Genomic DNA, 27,381 nt, shown 5'->3' on the forward strand with positions numbered 1-27,381 from the left:
TAGATATTATTACTCACAAATCTATCTATAGATAAATTTTATATTATCTATAAATTTTACCCACAAAACTATATTTAAAAATAAATTTAATATTATTATCAATAAATATATTTATTAATAATATTAAAAATATAAATAATATTTATAATTCTAAAATAATCTATCAAAGATTTTGATCGGGCAATCTTGTAGAACTCACTGCTAAGGGTCCAATGACGAACTCCGATCATGTAAACTAATAAGCGATGATTTCATAATCTTAGAGAAAAGGTAGAGTAAATGAAAAAAAAATTAGAAAGATGATGGTTTTTTTTTTAAATGAACTGATTAACTAAATTTCTAATTATATACTCTTTTAACTTTAATAATAAAATATTTAAGAATTATTTTAATTATAATAATTCTATTCTAAAATTATTTTTCTCTCGTTACATTATTTATAATATTAATATTATTTATAATATTAACAATATTAATATTTCTCTTTTCTTACATTATTTATAATATTAATATAATTTATAATATCAAAAATATTAACATTATGGATTTTGATTGTTACTTACATAATTTTTCTCTAAATAAATTGATTTTTTAGTAGTATTTATTTTCATAGCCAAATATTTATCCAAAATTTCGTGTGGATGACACAGAAGATTGAAGTCTTCGTGATCTTGTTTGATACATTGGCACGTGAAACAAGACTGCATGCGAAGAACTTAGTAATCATTTGAAGAAAAAAAGAAAATGATCACATCGATCCAATACTTTCATATTAACTTAATCATGTCGGTGGTCCTGCCTTAGGATATATTCGGAAAACAAACAATTCACATTCTACTGTTCTTGTTAACCACTTTAAGTGTGTCCATTATTTTAATAAAAAAATTATTAATTATTTTAGTTTATAAATGATTTTTGTAAAAATAAAGAATTCGGTTTCAAAATTAAAACTCTACTACGATTATTTTCTTTTCCTCTTCGTTTATTAATTATCTAGGCAGAAAATAAGTTTAATTTAAATATTATAATTATAGATACATTTAAATAAATTAACCAGTTTTTGAATAAAAGTAAATTAGTTACAACGGTTTATATATCTAGAGGCTCAGAAAAATGATATATTGCATCAATGCTTAACAAGTATTATTAAAAAAGTGATTTATAAATGTTAAAATATGTATATTTACTGACGAAAAAACTTTTCTATAAGTAGTTCTTCTCATATTTACCACCTCTATTTTTTATGAGTAATATTTTAGAGCTTGATTCTGACAAACATAGAGAGTGAGAAATACAGGAGAAGCATATACGACATTTCCAGAAAAGGAAACTTTAACTTTATAAATAACGCCATCGCAATTGTTGAAGTTATCTTTTGTGCATAGAGAGAGAAATGGAGGGAATACAGCACAAAGAAGTGGAAGTAAATGGCATCAAAATGCATGTTGCAGAGAAAGGAGAGGGTCCTGTGGTCTTGTTCCTCCATGGCTTCCCTGAACTGTGGTATTCCTGGCGCCACCAGATTCTGGCTCTCAGTTCCCGAGGATATCGCGCTGTTGCACCAGATCTACGTGGCTACGGTGACACAGAGGCACCAGCTTCAATGAGCAGCTACAGCTGCTTTGACATAGTGGGTGATCTGGTTGCGCTTATAGACCTTCTGGGTGTTGAGCAAGTCTTCCTTGTGGCTCATGACTGGGGTGCCATCATAGGTTGGTACCTCTGCATGTTTCGCCCCGACAGAGTCAAGGCCTATGTCTGCCTCAGTGTGCCTTTACTCCACCGAAACCCCGAGATCAGAACCGTCGATGCCATGCGTGCTATGTACGGAGACGACTACTACATCTGCAGATTTCAGGTATATTGCTTCTCCCAAATCACTGTTTCTCATTTTATTTTTAATTTTAGCGATGGCAGACTTCTGTCAAACATAAAGCGGCGTTCGATTAGTTGGTAGATGCATATAAAGCTTTGAATCAATCTTTATTAGGTGAAATGAAAGGAGATTTTAGAGGAATAATGTTAGATCTGATGGCAATAATTGTTTTGAAAACGTGTGACAGAAACCAGGAGAAATGGAAGCTCAGATGGCTGAAGTTGGGACTGAGTATGTGCTCAAAAACATCCTCACAACTCGCAAACCTGGTCCTCCAATCTTTCCCAAGGGAGAGTACGGAACTGGATTCAACCCAGATATGACTAATTCCTTACCCTCTTGGCTCTCACAACATGATCTTGCTTATTATGTTTCCAAATTTCAGAAAACGGGCTTCACTGGACCCTTGAACTATTACAGAAATATGAACCCGTATGTGATTAATTTATTGTTTCTCTTAGCATAATCCTTTTCTGGGGAAAGTATTTGGAAAACATGATAAGAATGATATATTAGAAAGAGAGGTAATTAAGTAAGTGTGTGTTGTTTACAGAAATTGGGAGCTGACAGCACCGTGGAGTGGAGCGAAAATAAAAGTGCCGGTAAAGTTCATCACAGGTGATTTGGACATGGTATACACCTCACTGAACATGAAGGAGTACATCCATGGTGGAGGTTTCAAAGAAGATGTGCCAAATCTAGAAGAAGTGATTGTGCAGAAAGGAGTAGCTCACTTCAATAATCAAGAAGCAGCTGAGGAAATCAATACTCACATTTATGATTTTATCAACAAGTTTTGATCTGATCAAAAAAATGTCTTCAAAATAGAATAAGTTGTTGAAGTTGCTGTGTTTTTATTTTATGTCTGTGTGTACTGAGGAACACAAGTTATTTTTAATTATGCAAGAGATAATGCATAAATAAAAAAAAACTTATTTTTATTTAAATATAATTTTAGTGTCTGAAGATCAAGTATTATATGGACTACTTCAGTGTAGTAGTATACTTGAATTTTGGTTGAAGGAGCTATTGAGACCAACTCGAAGTACAAAGCTATGTCGGGTAGTAAGCGACCAATCGACCGCAAGAGAAAATCGAACTCAGATCCATTAAATATATAAAAGAATCTGCTCTATTTCTATTTTATTATTATTATTATTATTTATATTATTAATACTATAATAATAATTTAGGATTAATATTCAATTTAGTATAGTATTTTTTAAAATAATTAATTATGCAAATTGATTTTCAAGTGTTAATTATGTGGCGGAAAGAGATTTATTGAGAGATGTGACTCAGCCTGTTGTTTTTCTCTCTCCTCTTGAAATTCCTGAAGGCGAAAATTTCTTACCTAACAAGCAAGGTAAAAACGTAGATTATTAATAACTAACCTAACTTATAAAAAGTTGAAATATTCAGAACTAGCATGGGTATCATAACAAAATTTATCAAGGACCTACAGATTGTGTCAATAAATCTGAAATGCTGAATGAAATTTCTCTTCAAATTACATAAACAAAAGTCCGGCTTCAAAAATTAAATGCTTAAACATTATTATAAATAATAAATGACAATTTTATTGTATAAATTTTTCTTGAAGTAATCTTTTCTGGTGTTAACTTTTGTCAGAATTAAGATTGTTAAGTCACAACTTACTGAAATATATAAATGCTTTTGGAAAGTAATTATTTTGATAAATTTGGAAATTACTTATTTTGATAAATTTGTGCAGAAAAAATAGAGACGATGTATTTATTTTCAAAAATGCAAAAGGTTTGATGTTCTTATAAAATATATAATTTATAATTATATATACTCTTATTTAATTTATTTTATTTTATTAATACAATAAAATATTTTTTCATTTCATATTAATTATTTAAAAAATAAAATTATTTTTAAATTTTTTAAAATGTACCGTTTGTATACTGACTCCACACTCTTTCTTTAATTCCTTATTTAAAGATAACAATTGAAGAAAATATACGCTCACACGTCTCTACACCAAATTTCACATATAAAATAAAATAACCTTAATTTTCAATCACTTTCTTCATTTCATCTCAAACAACTATATTCTTTGATAAAATCATTATTTTTTTATATCTATCATCAAGTCAATTATAATCTTAACGTGAAAATCATCATACTCTTCAATCTCAAAACTACTAATAGAAGAAAAGAAAAAATTTGAAGAAGAAGAAAGACTCAAATCCAAGAAGAAGAAAAAATGTTGTTTAATCAATTTATCATTTTTATTTTACATGTTATTTTTTGCATTTTAATTTCGACTCATGCAAAATTTCTATTATTCTAAAAATTGAGTAAAAGAAAAGAATCACCGTAGTATATATAATAAAAAGAGCAGAAAATAAACTTACATAATCGTAGAAATAAAAATATTACTTTAAACCTTTCTCACGATGTAATTTTTTTTAAAAGAAAGTTATTTATAGATCTGATTATAATTAATTATATATGTTAATATTTTATTTCTAATTACATTTGTTAGAAAAATATTTAAATAAAATAAAATAAAATAAAATTCATTAATGTAAATTGTAATAATTTTCAGTAATTTATTTTAATATATTATTATTTTAAATTTATATTTTTTAGTTATTAAATTTTAATAATTTATATTTATATTTATCTAATTTATTTATTAATTATTTTTTAATATATTAATATAATACAAATTCTTTTATTTGATCAATTAAATCAGTTACAAAAATTTTACTTATTTTTCTTTAATTTTTATTCAATCAAATATATTTTTCATTTTTTTCTTTTATTTTTTTTCACTCTTTTATTTATTTTATTATTATTATTTAAATATTTTAATATAATCTTTTTACTTTCTAGTCACTTTTCGAAATCTAAATAGTTAAATTTTTTATTTTTTATTTTTCACATTCTTAAGTTAAAGGGTAGGTGACTAAAACAAGGCATTTGGAAAAAGATTTAAGAAATGTTGTGGTACTCAAAAAGATCAATGAAGTTGTTTTAAAAGACAACTAATTAAAAAAACAAGTAATGCTGTTAATTTATGCGTACTATAATTAATTGGAACATATACTTTACTATGGTAATTTGTATATTTTTTCACTCTTTTCTTACTATAACAATAAATAAATAAAATGAATTTAAAAATAAATTAAACAATTTAAAAAATTGCATTATTTCTTTTCTTTTTCTTTCCACTAATTTTTAGTTTTTTATTTCATTTCTCCTTTTCTATTTCTTCTCACCAAAACATATATAATTAGAATCTTTAATCCTCTTAATTAGTTTATAAACTTCTCTCTTCCTGATAAAGGATAAGTCTTGACCTTTACAATTTTTATCACTCAATAATGTATAAACAACATTACGTAAATAAGTGTCAACTCACATTTTTCTTGAATTTTTTATTTTTTTATGCAAATGTTCCCCTCATTTAAATATATGTAAATTAATATGATATATATTATGAAAAAAATATGGAATATGGAAGTAAATTGTAAGAAAAGTATGAGATGTATGTATATCTAAGAAAGAAAAATACTGATTTATTTATATTTTGTACGTATTGGTTTCATATATATATATATATATATATATATATCCATTTAAAATCACTCATTCTCTATCTCAAAAACAACTTTTGTCTACCACATCTTATTTGCAAAAAATCTTCACAGAAAGATGAAAACAAAGTTGAAGACGGTTCAATAATTGAAGCATCAAAGACAGTTCGATTATATCAAATGTAGTTTGGTTTTTTAGTGGGAAGCCTAGAAGAAATTATGTTATGGAAAAGAGTAGTTTATTATGTACGTTAAACTTTATGCACCTCACATTAAATATATACAATTTATTAAATTTTTTATATTCAAAATTATTAACTAAAGAGTTATTATGATTATTTTATTTAATTACAAAAGTGCAAAAAAAATTCATGAAAATGAATTTGCGAAAAATTATCTTATTTTAAACTTAAATAAATCAAATTATAAATATCTAAATTTTATTTTAGAAAATATGAATTTAAAATTGAATATTACAATTTAATTATTCGGATTTAAATTTATAAAATTTCAAATTAGCTTTTTTATATGAAATATAGATTTGGATTTAATTTTAATCTAATTTTTAAAATTTAAATTGGATTTGAATTCAATTAAATTTCAATGTTTAGATTCGGATAAGATTTTTCGATCAAATTCATGTTTATTGAAAATAAATACTAAACATGAAAGAAGAAATTTTGTAGCTGTGTGTTTATTAACATATATAATAATTTTAAAGGATAATAATAATTTATGCAGATAAACATAACTTAGTATTTTACATTTCACTTTTAAAATTACAAATAATAATAAATTTATCAGAACAAAAATTTCACCTTTAAAATTTAAAAAAAAAAAATTTATAAGAACAAAAATGTAAAATATGATAAGTTACTATTCGATCTTTTAAAATATTTTTCTAACGACTATCGTTATAATAAAATCATTAAATAGAAATTAATTTTTAAATAAAAATAATAATTAATTGATATAGTGACTAAATTAAAGACTATTTTAGAGACTAAAAAATATTTAATTTCTAAATTAGTTTATATTATTGTTAAATGGTTTCTACATTGTCTAACTAGCCACCAAAGTTTTTGCTACCAAATTTAGAATCTAAATAATTGGTAGCAAAATTCTTGGTTGTTAATTAGACACAATTTTAAAAACTATTTAAGAATAATATAAACTAATTTAAAAATCGTCGTAAAAATCGTCGTGGAGGAAATGCATGTGCTGATAAGTTGGCTAAGTTAGGATTTTTTCATAGAGAATCTTTTCTTTGGTATAATAGGCTTCCACCTTGTTTGTTCTTATAATTCTTTACGAATAGGTATAGTCTAAGTATGTATCGTTTTTCTTAACATATGGGTTTTGGTCTAGTTTCCCGTATTTTTGTATTTTTTTTTTTGTTTAATAATACTTTTTTCATGTGATGGCAAATGATTGTTGTTACTTGAGGTGTCAGCCTAGCTGAGATCTTAAGTTGCATAGTGATGTCTAACATGAAAACTTTTATTTAAAAAAAACTAATTTAAAAATCAAATTTTCAAACTTTTTTAGTTTTTAAAATGGTTTATAAATTAGTCACTATAATAACTAATTATTTCTGGTATCTAAAAATTGGTTTCTATTTCATGATTTTCTTGTAGTGTATTTTAACCATATTAACTTTTAATTTTAATTTGTAAATAATAATACATATATTTAAATTCAAATTAATTTGTTATTACTAAATTACTCATAAAAAACTAAATGAAAAATATATTATACTAAAATAATGGAGCAAATCACATAAAAAAATAACATATGTTTAAACAAGATTGTTAGTGTAAATTTAAAATATTTACGTACAAAACCTATGATATCATTATCTCAAAAATTTAATACATTTCCAAACATTTAATTATCCAAAAATGATAATATAGAATCAAAGAAAAAAACAAGTGACAATAATTTTTCATGGATGTAATACGTTAATTATTAAAATAGATTAAAAAAATTAAAAATTAACAAATGGAATGTCAATATGATGCAATTTTATTGTAAATAATTCTTAAAATGGTATGATTTAAATTGAAATTGTGTTAATGTGATATGATTTTAGTTTAGTTAGATTTTAAATGAGACTTTAACATACAATTTTTTTATTATAATAAATTTTTAAAGATTTACTTATTTTAATAATTAATAAGTATTAATCACATTGCTAATTTTTTTAATAATTATTAATCCAATATGACGAGGTTTCCATATAAATGATAATTCTAATATATCTGAATTATGTACACATAATAAGGAAATAATGTTCAAAAATAATTTTTGTGAAAGTTATTAATTAATTTTTCAAAAACAATGAAAGTAATTAAATTTATTTTTCAATTTTTAATGAAGTTATTGATTATATTATGTACACCACCAATTAAAATATATCATTAATAATATTAAAATAATATATAAAATAAACTATAAAAAACACTTTATTAATTACATAATAAAAGAATTCAAATCCAATTTTGTAAACTGAGGGAATGTGTGACTATTTGAGAAGAAATGCGTATAATTTGAGAAGAAAGTATGAAGAAAATGGATGTTTGAATTTAGATGATTAAAATGAATTTGTGAGGAAAGTTCATTGAAGTTTGTGACTGAAGTGATAATTGAGAAAAATATTTTTATTTTTTTACAATATATAAAATATAAATTTATAAATTTACTGTTGTAATTAAAAATATTTAAATAATAAAATATGAAATATTTTTCTGTAAATTTGAATTAATTAAAATATTATAAATTATTTTTGACATCTTTAAATTATTTATTTCAGTATCATTAAATAATTATTTTTATAAAAATACGAATTACTTAATATTAAAACATAAAAAATAGTAAAATTAATATTATCTAAGCATATACAAATTTACCATTATATTTATTTATATATTTTGAAAAAAAAAATCCATCCACTGAATTAGATTATACCTAACTATATAGATATTTTAGAGATAATAAAAAAATTATATTTAGAATAAATTTATTTATAAATAAGAGAAAAATATCAAATTGAGTTAGTAGACAGTCTCACAGCAAGAAGAGAAGAGATGGAAGGCATAGTACACAGAACAGTGGAAGTCAATGGCATCAAAATGCATGTTGCTGAGAAAGGAGAGGGTCCTGTCGTCTTGTTCCTCCATGGCTTCCCTGAACTGTGGTATTCCTGGCGCCACCAGATTCTGGCTCTCAGTTCCCGAGGATATCACGCGGTTGCACCAGATCTACGAGGCTACGGTGACACAGAGGCACCAGCTTCCATGAGCAGCTACACCTGCTTTGACATAGTGGGTGATCTGGTTGCGCTTATAGACCTTCTGGGTGTTGAGCAAGTCTTCCTTGTGGCTCATGACTGGGGTGCCGTCATAGGTTGGTACCTCTGCATGTTTCGCCCTGAAAAAGTGAAGGCCTATGTCTGCCTCAGTGTTCCTCTCCGTCGCAGAGACCCAAAAGTGAAGCCCGTTGATGTCATGCGGGCCGTATACGGAGATGACTACTACATCTGCAGATTTCAGGTAACTAAATTCTCTCATTTTCCTCATTTTAAACAAGTAAACAATTAAATCATTTTTTTTTTTGTTTCTGTGTGAAACTAAGGAAGGAGGTTGTACAGATTAATGGTAGATGCATCGCAGTACCTAATTGTATTTAAAACGTGTGACAGAAACCAGGCGAAATGGAAGCTCAGATGGCTGAAGTTGGGACTGAGTATGTGCTCAAAAACATCCTCACAACTCGCAAACCTGGTCCTCCGATCTTTCCCATGGGAGAATACGGAACTGGATTCAATCCAGATATGACTAATTCCTTACCCTCTTGGCTCTCACAACATGATCTTGCTTATTATGTTTCCAAATTTCAGAAAACGGGCTTCACAGGACCCTTGAACTATTACAGAAATCTGAACCCGTATGTGATTAATTTATTGTTTCTCTTAGCATAATCATTTTCGGGGGAAAGTATTTGGAAAACATGATAAGAATGATATGTTAGAAAGACATCTAATAGTGTATGTTGTTTACAGAAATTGGGAGCTGACAGCACCGTGGAGTGGAGTGAAAATCGAAGTGCCGGTAAAGTTCATCACAGGTGAGTTGGACATGGTATACACCTCACTGAACATGAAGGAGTACATCCATGGTGGAGGTTTCAAAGAACATGTGCCAAATTTAGAAGAAGTGATTGTGCAGAAAGGAGTAGCTCACTTCAATAATCAAGAAACAGCAGAGGAAATCAGTAATTACATATACGAGTTTATCAACAAGTTTTGATCTGATCAAAAAATGACTTCAAAGTAGAATAAATTGTTGAAGTTGCTGTGTTTTTATTTTATGACTATGTTTACTGAGAAACACAGGTTATTTTTAATTATGCAGGACATAATGCATAAATAAGAAAGTTATTTTTAATTAAAGATGATTGTAGTGTTTGAATATAATGTTGGATTCTCTCAAGAATACCAGAGCATCAATAAACCATGAGTAAATTAGACAAGAGACTAAAACACAATTTTCAATCTAAAATATTAAATTTTCAATCTAAAAACAGTGGGTTTATGGTTTTCTCCATTATATGTTTATCTTAACAAAAAGTAATTATTTCCTTGCATTTGAAAGCTCAGGGTTCTGCTTGAGCTTTTGTAGATTCTGCAGTCCATCTACTCTCCATGTACCTTCCCATATCCCTTTGTTGTGCTCTTGTGTAGTTCTGCAGTTCTTGAAGAGGGTATCTGAGGATCATTAAAGGGAAAAAAAGATTTAATAAAAGAACACTATGACAGTGTAAAAATTTCAAATACACAAGAGCGTTGCTTATATTCTCTGGTTGTACTGACTTGAGGACAAGGCAAAGCATTTAGAATAATTTGCATTGCTGGTTGCAGTCAGAATGAAAACATTGGGTTGACAGAGAGGATGGTGGTGTCTATAAATAACTACAAAGTTCAGAAAGCAATTTTAGAAGCCAGTAAGTATTTTTAAGATCCCCAAATGCTTTCACCAACATTGAAGCATTTGAACATTTAAGAAAAAGAGAATGATCATATTAAGACTGATTATAGGCTTGTGAAATAAGGAATGAAGACAACAAACCTGTTACGATTTCATACAAGAAATGTATGGGAAAGTTGAATGCAAAATTCCTCATGAAGTGTTCCATGGAGAAACACATTTTAAACATCAGTGTGGATGTAATGTAAGAGCAGGAAGAAATTCTAAATTTATAGTTTTGATTATTCTAACTAATTTTATAGATTATGCATTATGCATCATGCTTAATTGGGTTTCTATGATTCGTAACTTAAGAATTATTGGTTCTGCCTACTATGCTCTTTCTCTTTTATTTTATTAAAAATTTCAACTTTTTAATGAAAATGTTGCACAGTTAAAAATGTATAGTACTTTAAAATTACTACAGATGTCTCAAGTTAAACATAATTTCATTATAAAGTTACATTTTTAGATGGAAAGTTTATTTAAATTTAAAACTATTTAAATAAATTCATACTTTTAAAAGTTAAAAAATATTAACATTTGTTTACCTTTTATTATGATTTATTTTTCTATAATATTTGAGAAAAATATTAGCATTTTTAGTACAAGATTTTCACATCTTAAATACAAGATCTACACGAAAGAAAACGGTATTGTAAAGATATCAACAAAAATTTATTTAAAATCTCGTTTACCAATGAGAATCACAAAAAAGTGATAAGATTTCAAAATAAAATCTCAATACTCTTAAAACATAATTACAATTCAATTTATACAAAATTCATATCATGGTTATATGGGAATGTATTATTTGTAAGTAATCAAAATTATTGATAGTAAAAGTTATTAATATTAAAACGAGATGTATGAAGAGACAGATGCATTGGATTTGGCAGAATAAAACACAGAACAGTGAAAGCTAATGGCATCAAAGTACATGCATATCGCAGAGAAAGGAAATGAGCCTATGGTTTTGTTCTTCACAATTCTGCAACCGTGCTTATCTTCTAATTTTAAGTACTATTGTGTTACGGTTATTTACATGCTAGCTCACTTCTAGTTTAAGAAACTAAGGGTAGCAATGTTTGCAGGTACAACAATATTATATAAGAATTTGAACTTCTCATATTCAGATTACAGAAGTTGATCTTGTGCTAACACAAGATTATTGAAATACATACCCAAAAAACCCAAAAACAAATGCATCATCAAATTAAGAATTCATAAAGATAATTCGACATCTAAATAGACTACACAAAACGATTTACAATGTTTCCTTATTTTATGTCGAAAACAATTTCCGATTAATATTGTTTATTAAAATGGTAGTGACAGAGGGAGGCACCATTAAAAAAGGCTAACCCACTCAGGCCACGGAAAAAAGGTCACGATAAATGACAGGGTTTTTCACAATTCATCAAATATGTTTTTAATACACGTTAATGTAAAAACAAGGGGGCCAAGAACGATGTCCATACTTGAATTCTTATAACAAAAATATGAGAAGAAAAAGTCACCAACCCAGCGCCTATGACAAAATGTTGAATTTCAGAACACTACCAAAAAAAATAGAAAGCTATCTTCTTAAACTCTAAATCCTCTGCTGTTTCTCCTTCCTCTAGCCTTCTCAAACTTCCTTCCCTTGGATCGAACATAGGGTTTGGAATGGCTGTGTGGCACACCAGGAGCAGGACCAAAGTGCTTCACAGCTTCCCGGGCATTCTTGGGGCCTCTAAGAAGGACCTGCATTGAAATACATAAATGAACTTTTAGCCTTTGAAAGCTTAGATCACATAAGTCAACTGCATGTGATTTGGAATCGGATTGACAAACCAAGTATATTTCCATACCATAAGGAATACCAAAACCCCATTCTAAAGACGTGAAAAATCAATTTCAGTTCAAAAATGTGTGCACAAGAACCAAATATTAGTTTAATTGACACAAGTGTAAGATTAAGAAATTACTCCAAATTGTTAACCACACATACCGTATTCTGACCCAAAGGAGCCCTAAGTGCAAGCTGATCAAAGGTCAAGCATTCACCGCCTGCCTTCTCTATTCTTGCACGTGCTCTCTCTGTAAACTTAAGTGCTGTAATCTTCAATTGCGGAACTTCATATACTCTGATATCATCAGTTATAGTCCCCACTACAACAGCAATTTTATCTTCCTACATTTGACAAAAATAAAACGTGGAAATGTAAGCTATAATTAATTAAACGATATGAGAACTAGCTACACCAGTACAGTATGTAAAAGAAGAGACAGAGAGACATACCTTCCCCTTTGTATACCTAATCAACCTCGACAAAGAAAGTGGAGGTTTGTTCACCTTGCTCATGAACAAGCGCTTGAGTATCACAGCATTGAAATTGCTGCCAGTCCTTCGAACAAGGAAGCGATAAAGCTGCGTATGTAACATATAATCAGAATCTTTCTATGCATAAGTAGTATCATAAACATATTTCTGATCTGAATCCAAATCTAAACCTAGTAAAACTGTTTGAACAACTTAACACACTTAAAAATTTGATAAACGAAAATAAAAAATCGATGAAGTTCCCTCAGTACAATAGAAGTAACAATCATGTCATCAGCATTAGCATGGTAAAAAGGAAAGCATCATTGGGAACCTTGAGTATGTGGATGCAATGACAAAACTGTACACAAAAAGTAGACTACATTCAAAGGGAAAAATTGAGATTTTGGCAGCAGTACAAACAATGAGACGATACACTATTTAAAATGGGTGTCATGCATAAGGGATAATTTCACTAATGTGATCAATTAATATTCGAATTGAAAATATTTCAAAAGTATGGAAGAAAAGTGTGCAGAGGCTCAGACAAATGTGGAAAAGGTATATTCCCAGACCTTTCAAATGGAGAAGGGCCTCATAATGAGCTGGGATTCACATTTATCATCATCGTCGCGAAAAACGAAAACACACACAACAGATCTAGGGAATCATATTCATAATAAACATCGCAAAGTAGTATCGAAGAGAGAGAAACCTTGACAAGTAGTTTGAGGTAGATGTCGTTGGACTTGGGTGCTGTTCTTTTGGTCTTTTTGCTCTTACCCCCAGCCTTAAGATCAATCCCCTGCGTATCATAGGCAAATACAAAAACATAAAGAGTTGTCGAATATAAGCTAAACACAGATTAGAGCTACGTTCAAAGGAACAAACCAGAGACGGAGAAGAAAAACGCTTACCATTGCTGCTTTAGGTGTTGGAACAGCACACACCTATGAATGGTTATGTCTCTGAGACTTAACGGCGAGTCTACAAGGAAGTTATGTATGCTAGGGTTTTTAGTATTGGATCTGGGCCTCATGCTTCTGTTTTGGGCTGGGTAACTTACGAGGCAAACAGAGGCCCAAAACTACATATCCAATCTACTTTTCACATTCGGACCATCTATGGAATAATACACTTTATTTATCAATTTCTTAATTTAAAACTGGGACATTATACTTTTTCTCATCATATTTATCTCTTTTAATTTTATCCATTTCAATAATGATATTTTTCCCTTATAAAAAAATTATATTGTGTATTTGTATAACAATAATAACTAAAATTTGTCAACATACAATTTTTTCTCATGAAAAATCACGTAAGAAAACTCTTAAAATCACCATAACAATTTTAAAAAAAAAACAGTGTTTAAAAAATAATAAATAAAACGTATACAAACACTTCGCTACGTACCAGGCAAAAAAATATTTTTAAAACTATATAAGTTAAAAAAAACTATTAATAATTACAAACTAAAATATTACACTCTATTTTGTAAAAAAAAATATAAATAAATAATTTACAGTACAATTTTATTTCTTTTTATGATTCGAAGATAATGAATACCGTCCTAACATTCATGACACTTCAAAGTATTCGTAGTGCAATGAAATATTATTGTGGTAAATGATTAATATATTGAGTTAAACTCTCCTAATTCAATTATATAGATATAGTGTTTTAATGTTTTTGAATATTGTAAAGTAAATTGGTTTTCCTTTTTCGTGGGAGAAAGAAACATATTAAGGGAATTCAGTAAAGTAAATTAATTAAAATGTATTAAATTCGTATAGAAGTGTGAGAAAGAGTGTGCATGTATTATGTAATAATAGAAAGAGAAAAAGGATTAGAGCAGTGTGTGGATGGCGTGTAGAGGGGATTACGGCGAAGTCCAAAGAGAAGGTTGGAACATGGTACCTGGCCAATGGCGAATGGCGATTCCGATATTTGACCAGAAGAGAGACAACCAACGAAGGAGAGACACGTGGAAGAGGGAGAGTTGACAAGGTATGATATTCTTACGCGCCATTTGGTCCCCTGCGTTGAAGGTTTCAACCGAATAAAGAGTGGATTTTTAGAGCAAAGCCCAAATTTTGCAAATATTAGAGTTGAACCCAGCCAACTCAGCTTGGGAGTTGAGTTGAATATCCGAAAATAATAATTAATTGGAATAAAATGAAAGGGTTAGACATAATAGCATCCATCCATCCATTATGATGATGGCGATGATGAATTGACAGAGATCGTTGATTTAAAGAAGAAGATGATATAAAACCTGAAAAGGGTGTTTGTGTTTGTGTGTTTCGGTTGGGCCATCTTGTCCATCTACCAAAAATTCCCATCCCACAGCTAAATTTTCTTTATTTATCTTCTTCCTCTCCCATCTTTGGCTCGACCATCCATCCAAAACAAACACACTTCTTGTCTTGTGTTGTGATAGGAAGAGGGAAGAGGGAAGAGGGAAGAAGGAAGATCATGATGACGGAGGGGATGATGGACAAGGCGGTGTTGGATGACGTCATTCGGAGGCTTCTCGAAGGGAAAGGAGGCAAACAGGTCCAGCTCTCTGAGTCGGAGATCCGTCAACTCTGCGTCAATGCCCGCCAAATCTTCCTCTCTCAGCCAATTCTTCTCGAGCTCCGTGCCCCCATGCGCGTCTGCGGTTAGCCACCCTTTTTCCTTTCCTCTTCAAATTTTTAACCTTTTTCCCTTATACATCTCATTCATCCTCAATTCATCTGCCAAATCTTATGGATGTGTGTCGTCTCACCACAACTTACATGATCGTTGTCCGCTGAGGGAGATTTTATTTTCTTCTAAAGGACCGTTTTGTTCTAATTATTACATGTATTAACAATCTGCAGGAGATGTCTGGTTTTGTTTAGAAGGTGAACGAAAATTGCTGCAGTTTTAAAAAAATGGATCTTTGGATTTTCGGATTTAGAACATTTTTGTCTGTCGAGGAGGATAATTAATGATAGATATATGCTCCTTGCTTGTTCAATCAATCATTAAATGAAAACAAACAGCAAGAAAGATAATTGCTCACTGCAATTGTATTGTCCGTATGCCATGTTTTGATGCATTTCTTCAAAATTCATTCTTCCCTGTATGTCCGATATTTTGGGAAAAAATAATCCTTTAAAGATCCATTTTTGCAGTCTAGTGTATATTAGTGTGGTAATGACCATTAATTAAGAAATCAATTATTGGAATTGTAATTAACTTAAAATTCCATCATTGTTGCATTCTTATTTAATTTTATTACAATTCTCAACCTATTTTTTTAAAATCAATAAGCAGTTTATTCTTAAGAGAGGTGAAATCTGCTAATAGGTAAACAATTGTCCCATTTTCTGAATCCCTTGTTTCTGATGGCATGGATGTCTTGTAGGTGATATACATGGTCAGTACCAGGACTTATTGAGGCTTTTTGAATATGGTGGCTACCCTCCTGCGGCAAACTATTTGTTTCTGGGGGATTATGTGGATAGAGGGAAGCAGAGTTTGGAGACTATTTGTTTGCTTTTAGCCTACAAAATAAGATATCCAGACAAAATATTTCTATTGAGGGGAAACCATGAAGAAGCAAAGATTAACCGTATATATGGTTTTTATGATGAATGTAAAAGGAGGTTCAATGTAAGGCTATGGAAAATATTTACCGACTGCTTTAACTGTTTGCCGGTGGCTGCCCTCATTGATGACAAAATACTTTGTATGCATGGGGGACTCTCTCCAGAATTAGAAAGTTTAGATCAGATAAAAGAGATTCAAAGGCCTACTGAAATTCCAGATAGTGGTCTCCTATGTGATCTGCTTTGGTCTGATCCTGATTCTAGCATTGAGGGTTGGGCGGAGAGTGACCGAGGCGTTTCATGTACCTTTGGACCTGATGTAGTTGCGGAATTTTTGGATAAAAATGACCTTGATCTTGTTTGCAGAGGGCATCAGGTAAACCACCTCTTACTTCATATTACCATGATTTTGTTGTTCTTACAAGCCTAATTCTAGTTGACTGTTCCTCTCTTACCTTCTGGTATTGAAAAGTACTAAGAACACATTTTTAACATACTCTCCCATTGACCCAAAATTTATTTGAGAACACCTAATTTGATGGGTTTCACACCATATTTAATTATCTTTCCTTATTTTTGTACTTTTCGGTAAATTTTATCTAATATTAGAAGAAAGTTTGTCCCATAGAGTGTTTTTCTACCACCCATTCACTAACATCTTTTTTTGAAACAACTGTAACTATGAGTCCTGAAAGGGGAGAAGAAAATGTACTCTTTCATAATCTCGTAAAACCAACTAGCAATCTTTTAAGTGAAGAAGTTCATAAAATAAGTTCTAAAGGTTACACTCGTCTCATGATATTCATTGCTAAGACATGGGGTGGGATTGCAATTTGGACATTTACCATCATTTACGTTGTACTTTTTTATTCTTTTAAGTGAGTAAAGCCTAAGTACACTTACCTTATTTGACATGCACATCGTTTCTAGATCAGGCTCTGTCCAACTATTGCAGGCATTCATCCTCGCTCCTATATTTTAATCTGTCTGTGTTGTGTTACTTATTCCAACTTCTTCTGATCAAGATCTTTTTTTTTTCAATAGGTTGTGGAGGATGGATATGAGTTTTTTGCAAAAAGAAGATTAGTCACGATATTTTCTGCTCCGAATTATGGTGGAGAATTTGACAATGCTGGTGCATTGTTAAGTGTTGATGATTCTCTTGTATGTTCCTTTGAGATATTGAAACCCGCTGATAGAGCATCGGGTAGTTCTTCGAAAATGAATTTTAAGAAGGTAAGATATCAACTATCGCTGTTGTATTGTTTTGTAGTCTTGTGATATTTTGAACGTTTGTGCATTACATTATTATCTGATGCAATCTTTTTCAGCAGCCACCCAAAATGGGAAAGATCTAGTAATTGGCAAAGATTTTCGGTTCAAATAGGAATCCAATCCAGCTAGCTCAACTTGTACGGAGTTGAAATTGTCAAGTAGGAGTTTGGCATGGGAAAGCCTTCTTGATTGCAGATTGCCAATGATAGTATATTGTAAACTGAACCACCCAGGCATTCTTCTGTGCAGGAGCAGAATTATTGCTTTATACACCAGTTGGTTGCTTGTGATTGGCAAAATTAGCATGTAATTTGTGTATGCAAAGAGATTTCTGTTACCCAATGCGTAAATTTCTATGCCATTTGTCTGAATGACTTCTCAGGAATGTTGTTTTTGGTGGAGTTCTGTTCGTGAGGCTTAACTTAACCTGTTGCTATGCCACTGATAACGTAATCAATTACATGACTACTTGTGTTCACCACGTTGGATTTCTCATGTCATAAAGGATACCATCTCCTGAATCTTAGAATTAGAAACATTACAGTCTCTTGGTTTCTCATAAAAATACTAAAAACAAATCTTAATTTTCTGTGCAACTATGGCTATTGCTGAATTATGTGAAACCTGTTCCCTTTTCTTGGACGGTTCTGCTCTGGTGGTGCTTAAGTCTCTGTCTATACTCTCCTTAACTCCCTTTTCTTATTCATCGTACCGTGTCTCTCTCAAAAGTAATGAATTTGTTGATTAAGATTTTCTTGTAATTAGAATAGAATCATTCAAGGTCAAATAAAGCATGAAAACAAGCCTCGTCTAGCACACAAGTGCTGAAACACAATAACACCTCCAGGTCCTAAGAAGAAGAAAAAAAAATCCCTTATAAGTTAAAATTATCAAATGCATTTTTTTCTCATCAGAAACAGAAACGTGCCCAGACCAGACGCAGGGGATAATGAACAAATACTATAAATGTATTCTGGAAACTAATAAATTTTAGAAAACAGTATTTTTTTTAAAACAATGAACAAGCAAAGCCTACATGTTTTTGAGGTTTTTACTTGCCTGAGATTGACCGACAGGGCATAAAAAAATGCACAGCCACACATCAATTTAATGGAAAATAATTGGAAAGTAACCTCTTATATACCAATCCTACTTTTAGATCCATTGTATAAAAAATAATTAGGCCTAAGGCAAACAGAATATTTTTTAATTTATTGTAAAATAATTCATCAATATTTATTTTATAGTGTATATTTTTTAATTGGAAAATTTATTAACTAAAGTTCAACCATCAAACAATTTCAACATTTTACTCAATAGTAATTCATTTAATCTCCAGTTTACAACATAATTGATATCAAAACACATATAACAAAATTTTCATTTGAATGATTTTTTTAATATTAAGAGCTTAATTTGGGGCATGAGTCAGTGATCATAATAGTTAGAACAAGTTTAAGATAACAATTAAGATCGTGTCTATGCATGGCAAACATGTTTTCAGTACAAAACAATAATGAATAGAGGGACAAGGTTAAAAATAAACTGTGTCCAAAAAACAAACCTGCGAGAAGGGTTCGAATGGAAACGTGTCCACGATATGTGCTGTCTGTAATATGTAATTTTGTAGGAGTACCAGGAAGAAATTGGAATGCAGAGACATTAGTTAGTGTCCCCTGTTCCCACTCTAGCTGGCCAGATTCAGATTCCACTAACGATTACCCCAACCTTGCACGCAATTTTACTTTAATACTGTGTAAAACAATATCCATTGTTACACTAATCAGTGTCACCCAAAAAAAATAGCAAATATATTTATTAACCAGAATAATTCATTATTTCGCATTCCCCAAGGCAACAGATTTTTGAAAAAAGAGCAAGTAAATCATTATAAATGTACCCTTTACTTACTGAAGACCATAGATTTTTAATTTAACTTCCCTAGTCATTTTTGTTCGTTGGTTAAATCGAAAAACAACACACTCATATCTTCCGACAAGCGTGTTCAATAATTTAAGCTGGCCGGCTGTTCCATTATGAAGTGTCTTTTCCCCTGAAAGCATCATTGAAGACAAAAGTTTGTTTCATGTGCGGAGATATACGCTTTAGGCCTAAGAATACTCCGAATTACAAGGTTGTTATTGGTCAAGCTAAAACTTAATGGAGGAGGAGAAATGAGAAACAGGAACAAACGCAGGAATGTGTTATTGATGATAAATATACAGATACATGATAGTGAGATACAGTGCTACTCTATCCTTACTTACACCTTCTTACTTACAATTTGGCAACCACTACCCAGCTCACCTAAGCAAAGACTTAAAGAAGCTAAACCAAAAAGCTAGCTCGCATGAACTGCAGCACAACCTCATCTCAACCTCGCTTCATTCCTTACATACATACATACACCCATACGTACAAACAAAACACAAAAATGAATACAGAAAAGGCCAAAAGAGCTGCTGCTCCAATCTCAGCTTTCACACACTGAGAAAATGCAACTCATTTCTCACACATCGTAAGGAGAAGAAGGCCCGGATCTGTTCTGCCCTCTTTTCTCGTACGCGTCTGATGCCGACCTTCTTCGAAACCGAGACGAATCTTTTCCTCCTAAAAACATGCACACACATCAGATCACTACAATTTCTCACACAAATTCAAAATCACCCGCTGCCACATATTATATTCATTTTTTAATTATGCAATAATATAACCAAGTTGGCTACTCTAGCTGTGAAATTCACACATGGTTGAGTTCATCCCAAAATGTGGATATCACTGTATAATGGTCATACATACTGTAACTGACTAAGCTCCTATGCTACTAATGTGGACAACCACATCCAATTCATACTTCATAATTCATAACTACTCTCACCAATCCCGCTTTATCATGCCACTACAAAACGACAAAATACTTGCTACCTGGAAATTAAGAAGCACCGTAACTATTTAATTAATTAATTAATTAATTAATCTTATTTATTTTACCGTGACAGTAAAGAAGAGGGGAAAATAACGACCTTACCGGCAAATGGAGAAACCGGAGGAGTAGAACCGGCGGGAGAAACCGGAGGCGATCCACTCTGATACCCTGGCGGTTTCACGATCATGATACTACGCGTCACTCTCGTTGTTTCCCCCGAGGATGATTCGTCACCGTACGATCTCACGCTCCCGCCCTCCGCTTCTGATCAATAATACATATATCTAGTCGTTAGCATATTTTACTCTCCTTACAAAAAAATATCTATCAGCGTTTCAGAAAAAAAAAATCTTCAATTTAGAGCTATTAGGTTTAGGTTATTTCGTCTCGTCGTGTATCTTGCTTATTATATAGATCGTGTGGAGTTGATTTATACGATTTGGAGCTTCGAGCTTGAAAAGCATGTTTAGGGTGCAGATCTGATATCATGCAACCTGAAACACTCCGATCGATCTCCGATTCAATGGTTAGATTATAAAGACAATAACGATGATAAGGGTTGATTTCAAGATTGCGATTGAGGACTCGTGGTCCTGGTGATATATATGTGTAACAGCGTCGTACCCTTGCCGGAGCTAGGTCGGAAATTGAAGGTGTGGTGTTTACGGAGCTTGCTGAGGCCGTTTTCGGGCCTTGGGCCGGCGACGGTGTCGTCCCACAAGTGGTCGAGGAGGCCCATGTGGATCAAGCGTATTTTAGCAGATCCAGCGTATGGGGATCCCAATGACCAGGTCTCAGAGTAAGAGATACAAACACGCCCTATGGGTGCCATATTTAACGATGGCCGGGTGTTAAAGGTCGAACAACTTTTTGGAGTGGGTACAGATCTGGACCGTCCGATTCGACTCAATTTTGAGCCCGTGACGTGGCCGCATGGATCGGCGTTCACGTTGAGATAAGAATTGCTTAGTGTATGGGCCCACATTACTCGGGGATTTTAAGGGATTAAAAGCCCGAAGAAGAAGAAGAAGAAGAAGAAGAAGAAGGGTGAAAGACACATGACATTCATTGTGGATCACGTGATAAGTAGTTTCCTTTATCGTGTTATTTCCCTGACTTTCCTCAAAATCCACAAGATCAGCCCTTCATTTTCCTATATTTACATCAGCTGACCCATAATCGCTTCAAACAGTAACATGTGGGGTCTGTTTGGATTAGGGAGGGAATGTGTGAGAATTTGAAGGAGTGGATGTGTGAGGAAAGTGTGAAGAAAGTGAGGGTCTTTGGATTGAGGTATGTTAAGGTGGATGTATGAGGAAAGTTTATGGGAGTTTGTGAATGATGTGATGGTTATGAGGAAATTTTAATTTTTGTTAAAAGTGTGAAATGTTACTTTACAGATTAATCCTTGCTTATTAAAAAAATTAATAATAAAATGAGTTGTTTTTGTTTAAAAATGAAAAATTTTCACACATTTTGTAGATTTAAAAATTATAATTAAAAAAATATATGTTAAATGTAAATATGTATAATATAAAAACTATAATTAGAAAAAAAAATGTGTATTCAACAAATTAAATAAAAACATAACTTCACGTAATAAAATTAAAAAATAAATCAAATCTTATATAAATAAAAAGATATTATTTTTTAATATTAAAAACCCTTTAAAAATGAAAAATAAAAAATACCACAACAACAAAAATATAACATAACGTAATTAACAATAGAAAAAAATTTCATAAAAAATTATAATAAAATAAATTATAACTCATAAACATAATAACTATATATAAAAATATATTAATATAAACATAACAAAAATAAAAAATAAAAACATAATTTCAAATAATTTCTTTAAATATTAAACATATACTATAAAATTAAAAAATAAATCACATCTTATATAAATAAAAAATTACTATTTTTTAATATTAAAAAATCTCAAAAATACAATAGCAACAAAAATATAACTTAATTAACCATAGAAAAGGATTTCATAAAAAATTATAATAAAATATAAGGATAAAATAGTATAATCAATATAGTTCAATAATTAATTATTATTATTTTGTTTTATTAAATATTTGTGTTAGTTAAATTTATTTAATAACTAATATTTATAATAAAGTGTAGTTTTTATTAATAAATTATGTAAAAATACGTGAAAATATATTAATTATATTTTCAGTTTCTAATGAATAATTTATGTTACAATAAAATTATTTTAAGTGATGGATTGTTTTTAGGGATTTTTTTGTATTAAATAAATTAAATATTTAGTATAAAAAAATGAAAAATGTTTAGTATAATCTTTTGGTGATGATCATGATCCAACCTAGGTAATATTTTCAATTTTAATTAGATATAGTATATTCTTTTCTTAAAAAAAAAACTAAATTCAACCACATTTAATAAAATATCTTATTAGAACTTGAAAAATAGGTATCAGTTGATCTAATAACTAAAATATAAATGGAAGATTTTATTTAACTATATTTTTTTTACATTGGTTTATAATATTTTATAAAATAATAAACAAACTTAAAACTTCTTTAAATTTATTATGATTTGTTTTTTCATTTTAAATATTATATATATATATAATATTTTAAACAATGTACAATAAATTTTTTAAAATACTAATACATTCAAATGAAGCATTGTGATACATTCAAATGAGGGTAAATTTGGAAATAAGGGATGCTGACATGGCTTTCCCTCTACATATCTTCATTTGGAGGGGAGAGGATATTTAGGTGGTATATCATCTCCTTCACTTCCCTACACATCCCTTGATTCAAACCATGAATATCCACTCACATCCTTCCTCTTGAACAGTACATTCATGGAAACGAAACAGGGGGTTGGTGTCTGTGGGTGAAATTGGTTAGCCATTCTATTAGAAACTAGAAGGGCTTCGACATTTTTCTTAAATAGTATGATTGTGTTTATATATTTATTGGATATTAATGTTTGTACGATATTTGTAAAATACGTATAGGTGAAATTTTTCATTTAAAAATATTTGTCAGATTTTTATAATTTTAGTATGGTTTTAATATAATTTAAAAAATATATATATTAATTTTTTAAAAATTCAAATTTATTGTATAAATTTTTATTATAATTATAAAAATAAGAAAAAAATCATTTTGAATCAGTTATGAAAAACATATTTTTCTCAAAAAAAAAATCTAAAATATACTTATGCGCATAAATCTTTATTGTCAATTTATAATTATATAATATATAGATCTATGTTCCTTTTCTACATTTTAAAAATTATATTATCTCTGTGTCCATGTTCGTGTATGTATTAGTGTCGGTGCTACATAGATTAAAAGTTTACATTTTGATTTATTTAAGGTTTGATTGATGTAATCCAAGAGTTAAGAAACTAACCTAGAATAAAGTTTTTTTTTATAAATAATTGGAGTTTAATAACAAAAAAAAATATGATTTTACACATTTTCACTAAAAATATATATCCACACTAAATTTTATTGTTCAATGATAAGATAAAAATTTATTCATATTTTTTTCATCAAGGTGAAAGATAATGTTACTCTTGATTCTCACTTGAATCATAAAGTAACTTTCATTAACTTAAACGTCAAAATATTTTTGGAAGTAGACACCCTTTCAAACATCTAAAGAAATAAGGAGATCTAAATAAATAAGGATACGATAAAAAAAAACATTCAGCCTCATATTATAAACAAATTGTAAGAACCCTCTCATTTCACCATCTTTTTCATCAATCCAAACATACACTCAAAAAAATCTTGCATCTAATCTCAATTAAAAATAATATTTTCAAGACAGAGTCTAACATTGTTAATTAAATCCGAATACGTTTCTTAGATATTTAATTATTGATCCAGCTTGAGAAGCTAACTGTTTAAATTATAGTTTAAAATCGAAGGATAAGGCACGTGTACCTAACTTAGGTCGTGCATGTATTGAGTTTGGACTCAACAAGTAAACACTGATTTACAAACCATTTGGTAGTCCATAATACCAAGTGCTGTAATATGAATACCTCACTTGATTCAAATTTCTTTTTTGTACTTCATTTCTCATTCTTCGATGTTGTGACAATTAATATATCAAATTGAGAAAAATAAAAGGCTGAGATTCAATAAAGATTTTTTACCCAAAACCATTTTATCACAAGAATGATATTATCTAGTAATTTTTGTGATGTGTGTTCATAACTTAAAACTAGAACTTCTCTCCAACTACTCTTTCAAAATTAAGGGTCAATACTTGGTCACATGCTTATACTTGCAAAGTTAGACCAACATACAATATTTCATTGCTAGATTAATAAGATGCATTGTAAACATCAGTCATCAATCGATGACAAATAATTGTTCTCATCAATAAAAAACAAAAAATATCGAAATAATTTATATAGTGCATAAAAAAATGAGTCATTTCTAATTAAATTATTCTTGTATGACCATTATATTGAAAGTGATATAATGATAAAATAAAGGTACTTGTTCTTATCAGTTAAGTGCTTTACTTCATTTTTGGGGACCGCGGGCTCAAAATGTCAAGGCGGCTTATATAACTTGTGATTGATTTCCTTTTATTCATGAAAATTTGTGGCTGATTTTTAATATAGAAAAAACCACCAAGTCTTTATTATTTTCCTGTCATTTCTAATTTATTTTTCTTAAATAGTTAATTTTCTTTAATTTTAAAAAATTTATATTTTAAAAAATAGATTAAATATGTTTTTTATTCTTACATTTTTACGCAAAATTAATTTTTTTCTAATTTAACTTTAAATCCTGCTTGTAATAAGTAAACTATTACAATATATTCTTATCAGTTTTTTTACCATGATTACTTTAATAATTTTCTTATTATAAGTATACAGTTAAACGGAACACAAAAATTAATATAAATATATGTACAATTATTTTTTTTTTAATTATAAAACAAGAATAATTTCGTGTTATAATACATACATTTAAACCTACAAGAATTATATTAAACTATTACTTTTATTGATTAAAAAGTAGACTTAATTAAACTTTTAAAAATGATAAATAAGGATTTAAAGATAAAAGCATAACGAGTTGAAGTAATAATAATTGTAATAGTTTGGCATAAGGTATGAAGGTTATGATGGAGCCTTGGATTTTAGTGGATTGATGAATGCATATTATTAGATTGAAGGTTAGTTGTTAATCTTGATTTAATCTTTGAAAGTGTGAAAAGTTGTAATAAGATTAAAAAGGAATTTGGGAGTGCGATATTTGCAAAGGTTAGAAGTAATGGTAATATTTCTCAGAAGTAAAGAAGGTAGTTTCCGAGAAGATTGGGCAGAGTTTAAGGTGAAGCTCAGTCACCTAATTAACAATAATTATGAGAGGAAAGTCGTTTTCAATGGAAGCTCCACCTTTGTTCAGCTTTGTATATTATTCACTAATATATACATTACGTCAAATGGAGGTAATTGCTTCAATCCTTTTCATTCTCTGTTTTCAGTTTTTTAAATATGTTTTTCTTTGTCACTTCTCCCTTATTGCTCTTCAAAATTGACGTTAGACACAGACATCTACCAGTAGAGAAAAAGCCCGTTCCCAATTTCCGTTTACTCTTTAATACACCATTTTCAACTTATAATTACTAACTCTTTATATGATTATCATTTTTGGTTTATTTATTCTGATCCTAAACCATTGATGTAACACCGCACTTATTGCTTTAAGGTAATCAACGTTTGCATAGTCACCACCACACACTCCTAAAAATCATTCTTCTTTTTTACCTACCACACGTGAGAAGCCCAAACCCACCGTCCCTAAAGCCCAATACTCCACTCCTACACATATCTTTTACTTTATGCTTTCTCGTGGTAAAAGGTTCAAGCTTTAAATATTTTTTATCCTTTTTAAATTGATTTTTTTAATTAAAGAGTGAAAATAAAATTCAAAATTTATCATAAATAAATAACAAGTATGTTCTACAAATAAATAAACTCGGGAACTGTAACTCGGTAAGGACTGCGTGTTCAGTTGGTTTCCAATGAGACGGTAAAAGACTATTTGATGTTTATGTCAGTAGGAGCGTAAAGATGATGATAAATTTATAATAGAGAGCTAAGAGTAAGAGTATAGAATAAAGTTTAGTGTCTCCTCTTATTGTGAGAGTCATCACCTATTTATAAGTTTGTTGGACTCAGACCATTAAGAAAAACAATAAATAGTTATACGAGATATAAATAAATTTTATAATAATAACATATAACTACTAGTAACTTAGTGCCTTAAATATTATATTAAATAAGCGGCTATTATATCTGATTGTAAATGGGTATGTACAATGTATTTAATGAAATTTAAAACTTTAAGTGTTACCTACCACTCCTTATATGTTTCATACATCCCAAAATAAGGTTAGGTACCAAAATCTCCAGGCAACATTCTAAGGTTTGCAAATTGCACTACTCTCCATGTATAACTGTTACACTTAACACACCTGTGATAAAGAAAATAAAGTGGGAAAAAAATCTGAATAACTTATATTTTGTTTCATTATTGAAGAGAATTCAAAATAAAAATATTAATAAGTGAATTTTAAGTTTAATTCAACTTTATCAAACTGTTTGATAATGTTAGATTTACAAATCATTTCACATCCAGATTTCTCAATCTGTGTGTAGAATTATGTAATTATAGATGTTCTGGTAGTGAGTGTTCGATTAAGACCAACAAACTATAAAAAAATTTCAAATGACTCTTACCATGTTAAAAAGTAGATTTTAAATGTAACTCAATCTTATAAAATTAGTCCATAAAT

General features: G+C 29.7%; 5 protein-coding genes and 2 non-coding genes across 8 annotated transcripts; 3 read left to right on the forward strand and 4 right to left on the reverse strand.

Moving 5' to 3' along the window:
* The first annotated feature begins 1,145 nt into the window (after window positions 1–1,145).
* On the forward strand, window positions 1,146–2,828 carry LOC137831662 (epoxide hydrolase 1). Its single transcript, XM_068639427.1, has 3 exons — window positions 1,146–1,858; window positions 2,064–2,308; window positions 2,430–2,828. The coding sequence occupies exons 1-3, from the start codon at window positions 1,394–1,396 to the stop codon at window positions 2,674–2,676; spliced, it is 957 nt and encodes a 318-aa protein (XP_068495528.1). The 5' UTR covers window positions 1,146–1,393; the 3' UTR covers window positions 2,677–2,828.
* A 5,661-nt stretch (window positions 2,829–8,489) lies between these two features.
* Window positions 8,490–9,898, forward strand: LOC137831663 (epoxide hydrolase 1). Its single transcript, XM_068639428.1, has 3 exons — window positions 8,490–8,999; window positions 9,149–9,393; window positions 9,509–9,898. Exons 1-3 carry the CDS (start codon window positions 8,535–8,537, stop codon window positions 9,753–9,755), a joined length of 957 nt encoding a protein of 318 aa, XP_068495529.1. The 5' UTR covers window positions 8,490–8,534; the 3' UTR covers window positions 9,756–9,898.
* A 1,958-nt stretch (window positions 9,899–11,856) lies between these two features.
* RPL18 (ribosomal protein L18) lies at window positions 11,857–13,890 on the reverse strand. The gene is made up of 5 exons (XM_068639429.2): window positions 13,695–13,890; window positions 13,493–13,582; window positions 12,757–12,885; window positions 12,466–12,648; window positions 11,857–12,218 (listed from the first exon to the last, which is right to left on the reverse strand). The coding sequence occupies exons 1-5, from the start codon at window positions 13,695–13,697 to the stop codon at window positions 12,060–12,062; spliced, it is 564 nt and encodes a 187-aa protein (XP_068495530.1). The 5' UTR covers window positions 13,698–13,890; the 3' UTR covers window positions 11,857–12,059.
* On the reverse strand, window positions 13,036–13,111 carry LOC137833797 (small nucleolar RNA snoR53Y). The gene has a single exon (XR_011084845.1). It is a non-coding gene; the product is annotated as a small nucleolar RNA snoR53Y (small nucleolar RNA).
* On the reverse strand, window positions 13,312–13,415 carry LOC137833791 (small nucleolar RNA snoR69Y). Its single transcript, XR_011084838.2, has one exon. It is a non-coding gene; the product is annotated as a small nucleolar RNA snoR69Y (small nucleolar RNA).
* Window positions 13,891–14,910: 1,020 nt separating the features above from the next.
* TOPP9 (Calcineurin-like metallo-phosphoesterase superfamily protein) lies at window positions 14,911–18,018 on the forward strand. The gene is given in 5 exon segments (XM_068639430.2): window positions 14,911–15,442; window positions 16,175–16,734; window positions 17,403–17,594; window positions 17,690–17,696; window positions 17,699–18,018. Coding segments are annotated over 5 exon segments (993 nt in total). The 5' UTR covers window positions 14,911–15,255; the 3' UTR covers window positions 17,746–18,018.
* A 1,790-nt stretch (window positions 18,019–19,808) lies between these two features.
* On the reverse strand, window positions 19,809–21,559 carry LOC137831666 (dormancy-associated protein homolog 3). 2 transcript variants are annotated; one of them, XM_068639433.2, is made up of 3 exons: window positions 21,184–21,559; window positions 20,662–20,823; window positions 19,809–20,243 (listed from the first exon to the last, which is right to left on the reverse strand). In XM_068639433.2, the coding sequence occupies exons 1-3, from the start codon at window positions 21,542–21,544 to the stop codon at window positions 20,143–20,145; spliced, it is 624 nt and encodes a 207-aa protein (XP_068495534.2). In that variant the 5' UTR covers window positions 21,545–21,559; the 3' UTR covers window positions 19,809–20,142. The 2 variants fall into 2 exon arrangements, with proteins under 2 accessions (XP_068495534.2, XP_068495533.2); XM_068639432.2 differs by having other exon boundaries at window positions 20,657–20,823.
* Between the last annotated feature and the right edge of the window lie 5,822 nt (window positions 21,560–27,381).

The sequence above is a fragment of the Phaseolus vulgaris genome, chromosome 6, assembly GCF_051622355.1.
Source record: "Phaseolus vulgaris cultivar YP4 chromosome 6, ASM5162235v1, whole genome shotgun sequence".
In the NCBI taxonomy this organism is placed as follows: domain Eukaryota; kingdom Viridiplantae; phylum Streptophyta; class Magnoliopsida; order Fabales; family Fabaceae; genus Phaseolus; species Phaseolus vulgaris.

What these genes read in the sequence shown, in the direction of transcription:
- LOC137831662 (XM_068639427.1), top strand. Translation starts at nt 1,394, where the DNA reads ATGGAGGGAATACAGCACAAAGAAGTGGAAGTAAATGGCATCAAAATG. An exon ending in ACTACATCTGCAGATTTCAG is followed by an intron (nt 1,859 to 2,063) that starts GTATATTGCTTC and finishes AACGTGTGACAG; the next exon opens with AAACCAGGAGAAATGGAAGC. An exon ending in TATTACAGAAATATGAACCC is followed by an intron (nt 2,309 to 2,429) that starts GTATGTGATTAA and finishes TGTTGTTTACAG; the next exon opens with AAATTGGGAGCTGACAGCAC.
- RPL18 (XM_068639429.2), bottom strand. An exon ending in TTAGGTATACAAAGGGGAAG is followed by an intron (nt 12,649 to 12,756) that starts GTATGTCTCTCT and finishes TGTCAAATGTAG; the next exon opens with GAAGATAAAATTGCTGTTGT. An exon ending in CTCCTTTGGGTCAGAATACG is followed by an intron (nt 12,219 to 12,465) that starts GTATGTGTGGTT and finishes ATTTCAATGCAG; the next exon opens with GTCCTTCTTAGAGGCCCCAA.
- LOC137831666 (XM_068639432.2), bottom strand. Translation starts at nt 21,544, where the DNA reads ATGTGGGCCCATACACTAAGCAATTCTTATCTCAACGTGAACGCCGAT. An exon ending in CCGACCTAGCTCCGGCAAGG is followed by an intron (nt 20,824 to 21,183) that starts GTACGACGCTGT and finishes ATTATTGATCAG; the next exon opens with AAGCGGAGGGCGGGAGCGTG. An exon ending in TTTCTCCATTTGCCGGTAAG is followed by an intron (nt 20,244 to 20,656) that starts GTCGTTATTTTC and finishes GCATGTTTTTAG; the next exon opens with GAGGAAAAGATTCGTCTCGG.
- LOC137831663 (XM_068639428.1), top strand. Translation starts at nt 8,535, where the DNA reads ATGGAAGGCATAGTACACAGAACAGTGGAAGTCAATGGCATCAAAATG. An exon ending in ACTACATCTGCAGATTTCAG is followed by an intron (nt 9,000 to 9,148) that starts GTAACTAAATTC and finishes AACGTGTGACAG; the next exon opens with AAACCAGGCGAAATGGAAGC. An exon ending in TATTACAGAAATCTGAACCC is followed by an intron (nt 9,394 to 9,508) that starts GTATGTGATTAA and finishes TGTTGTTTACAG; the next exon opens with AAATTGGGAGCTGACAGCAC.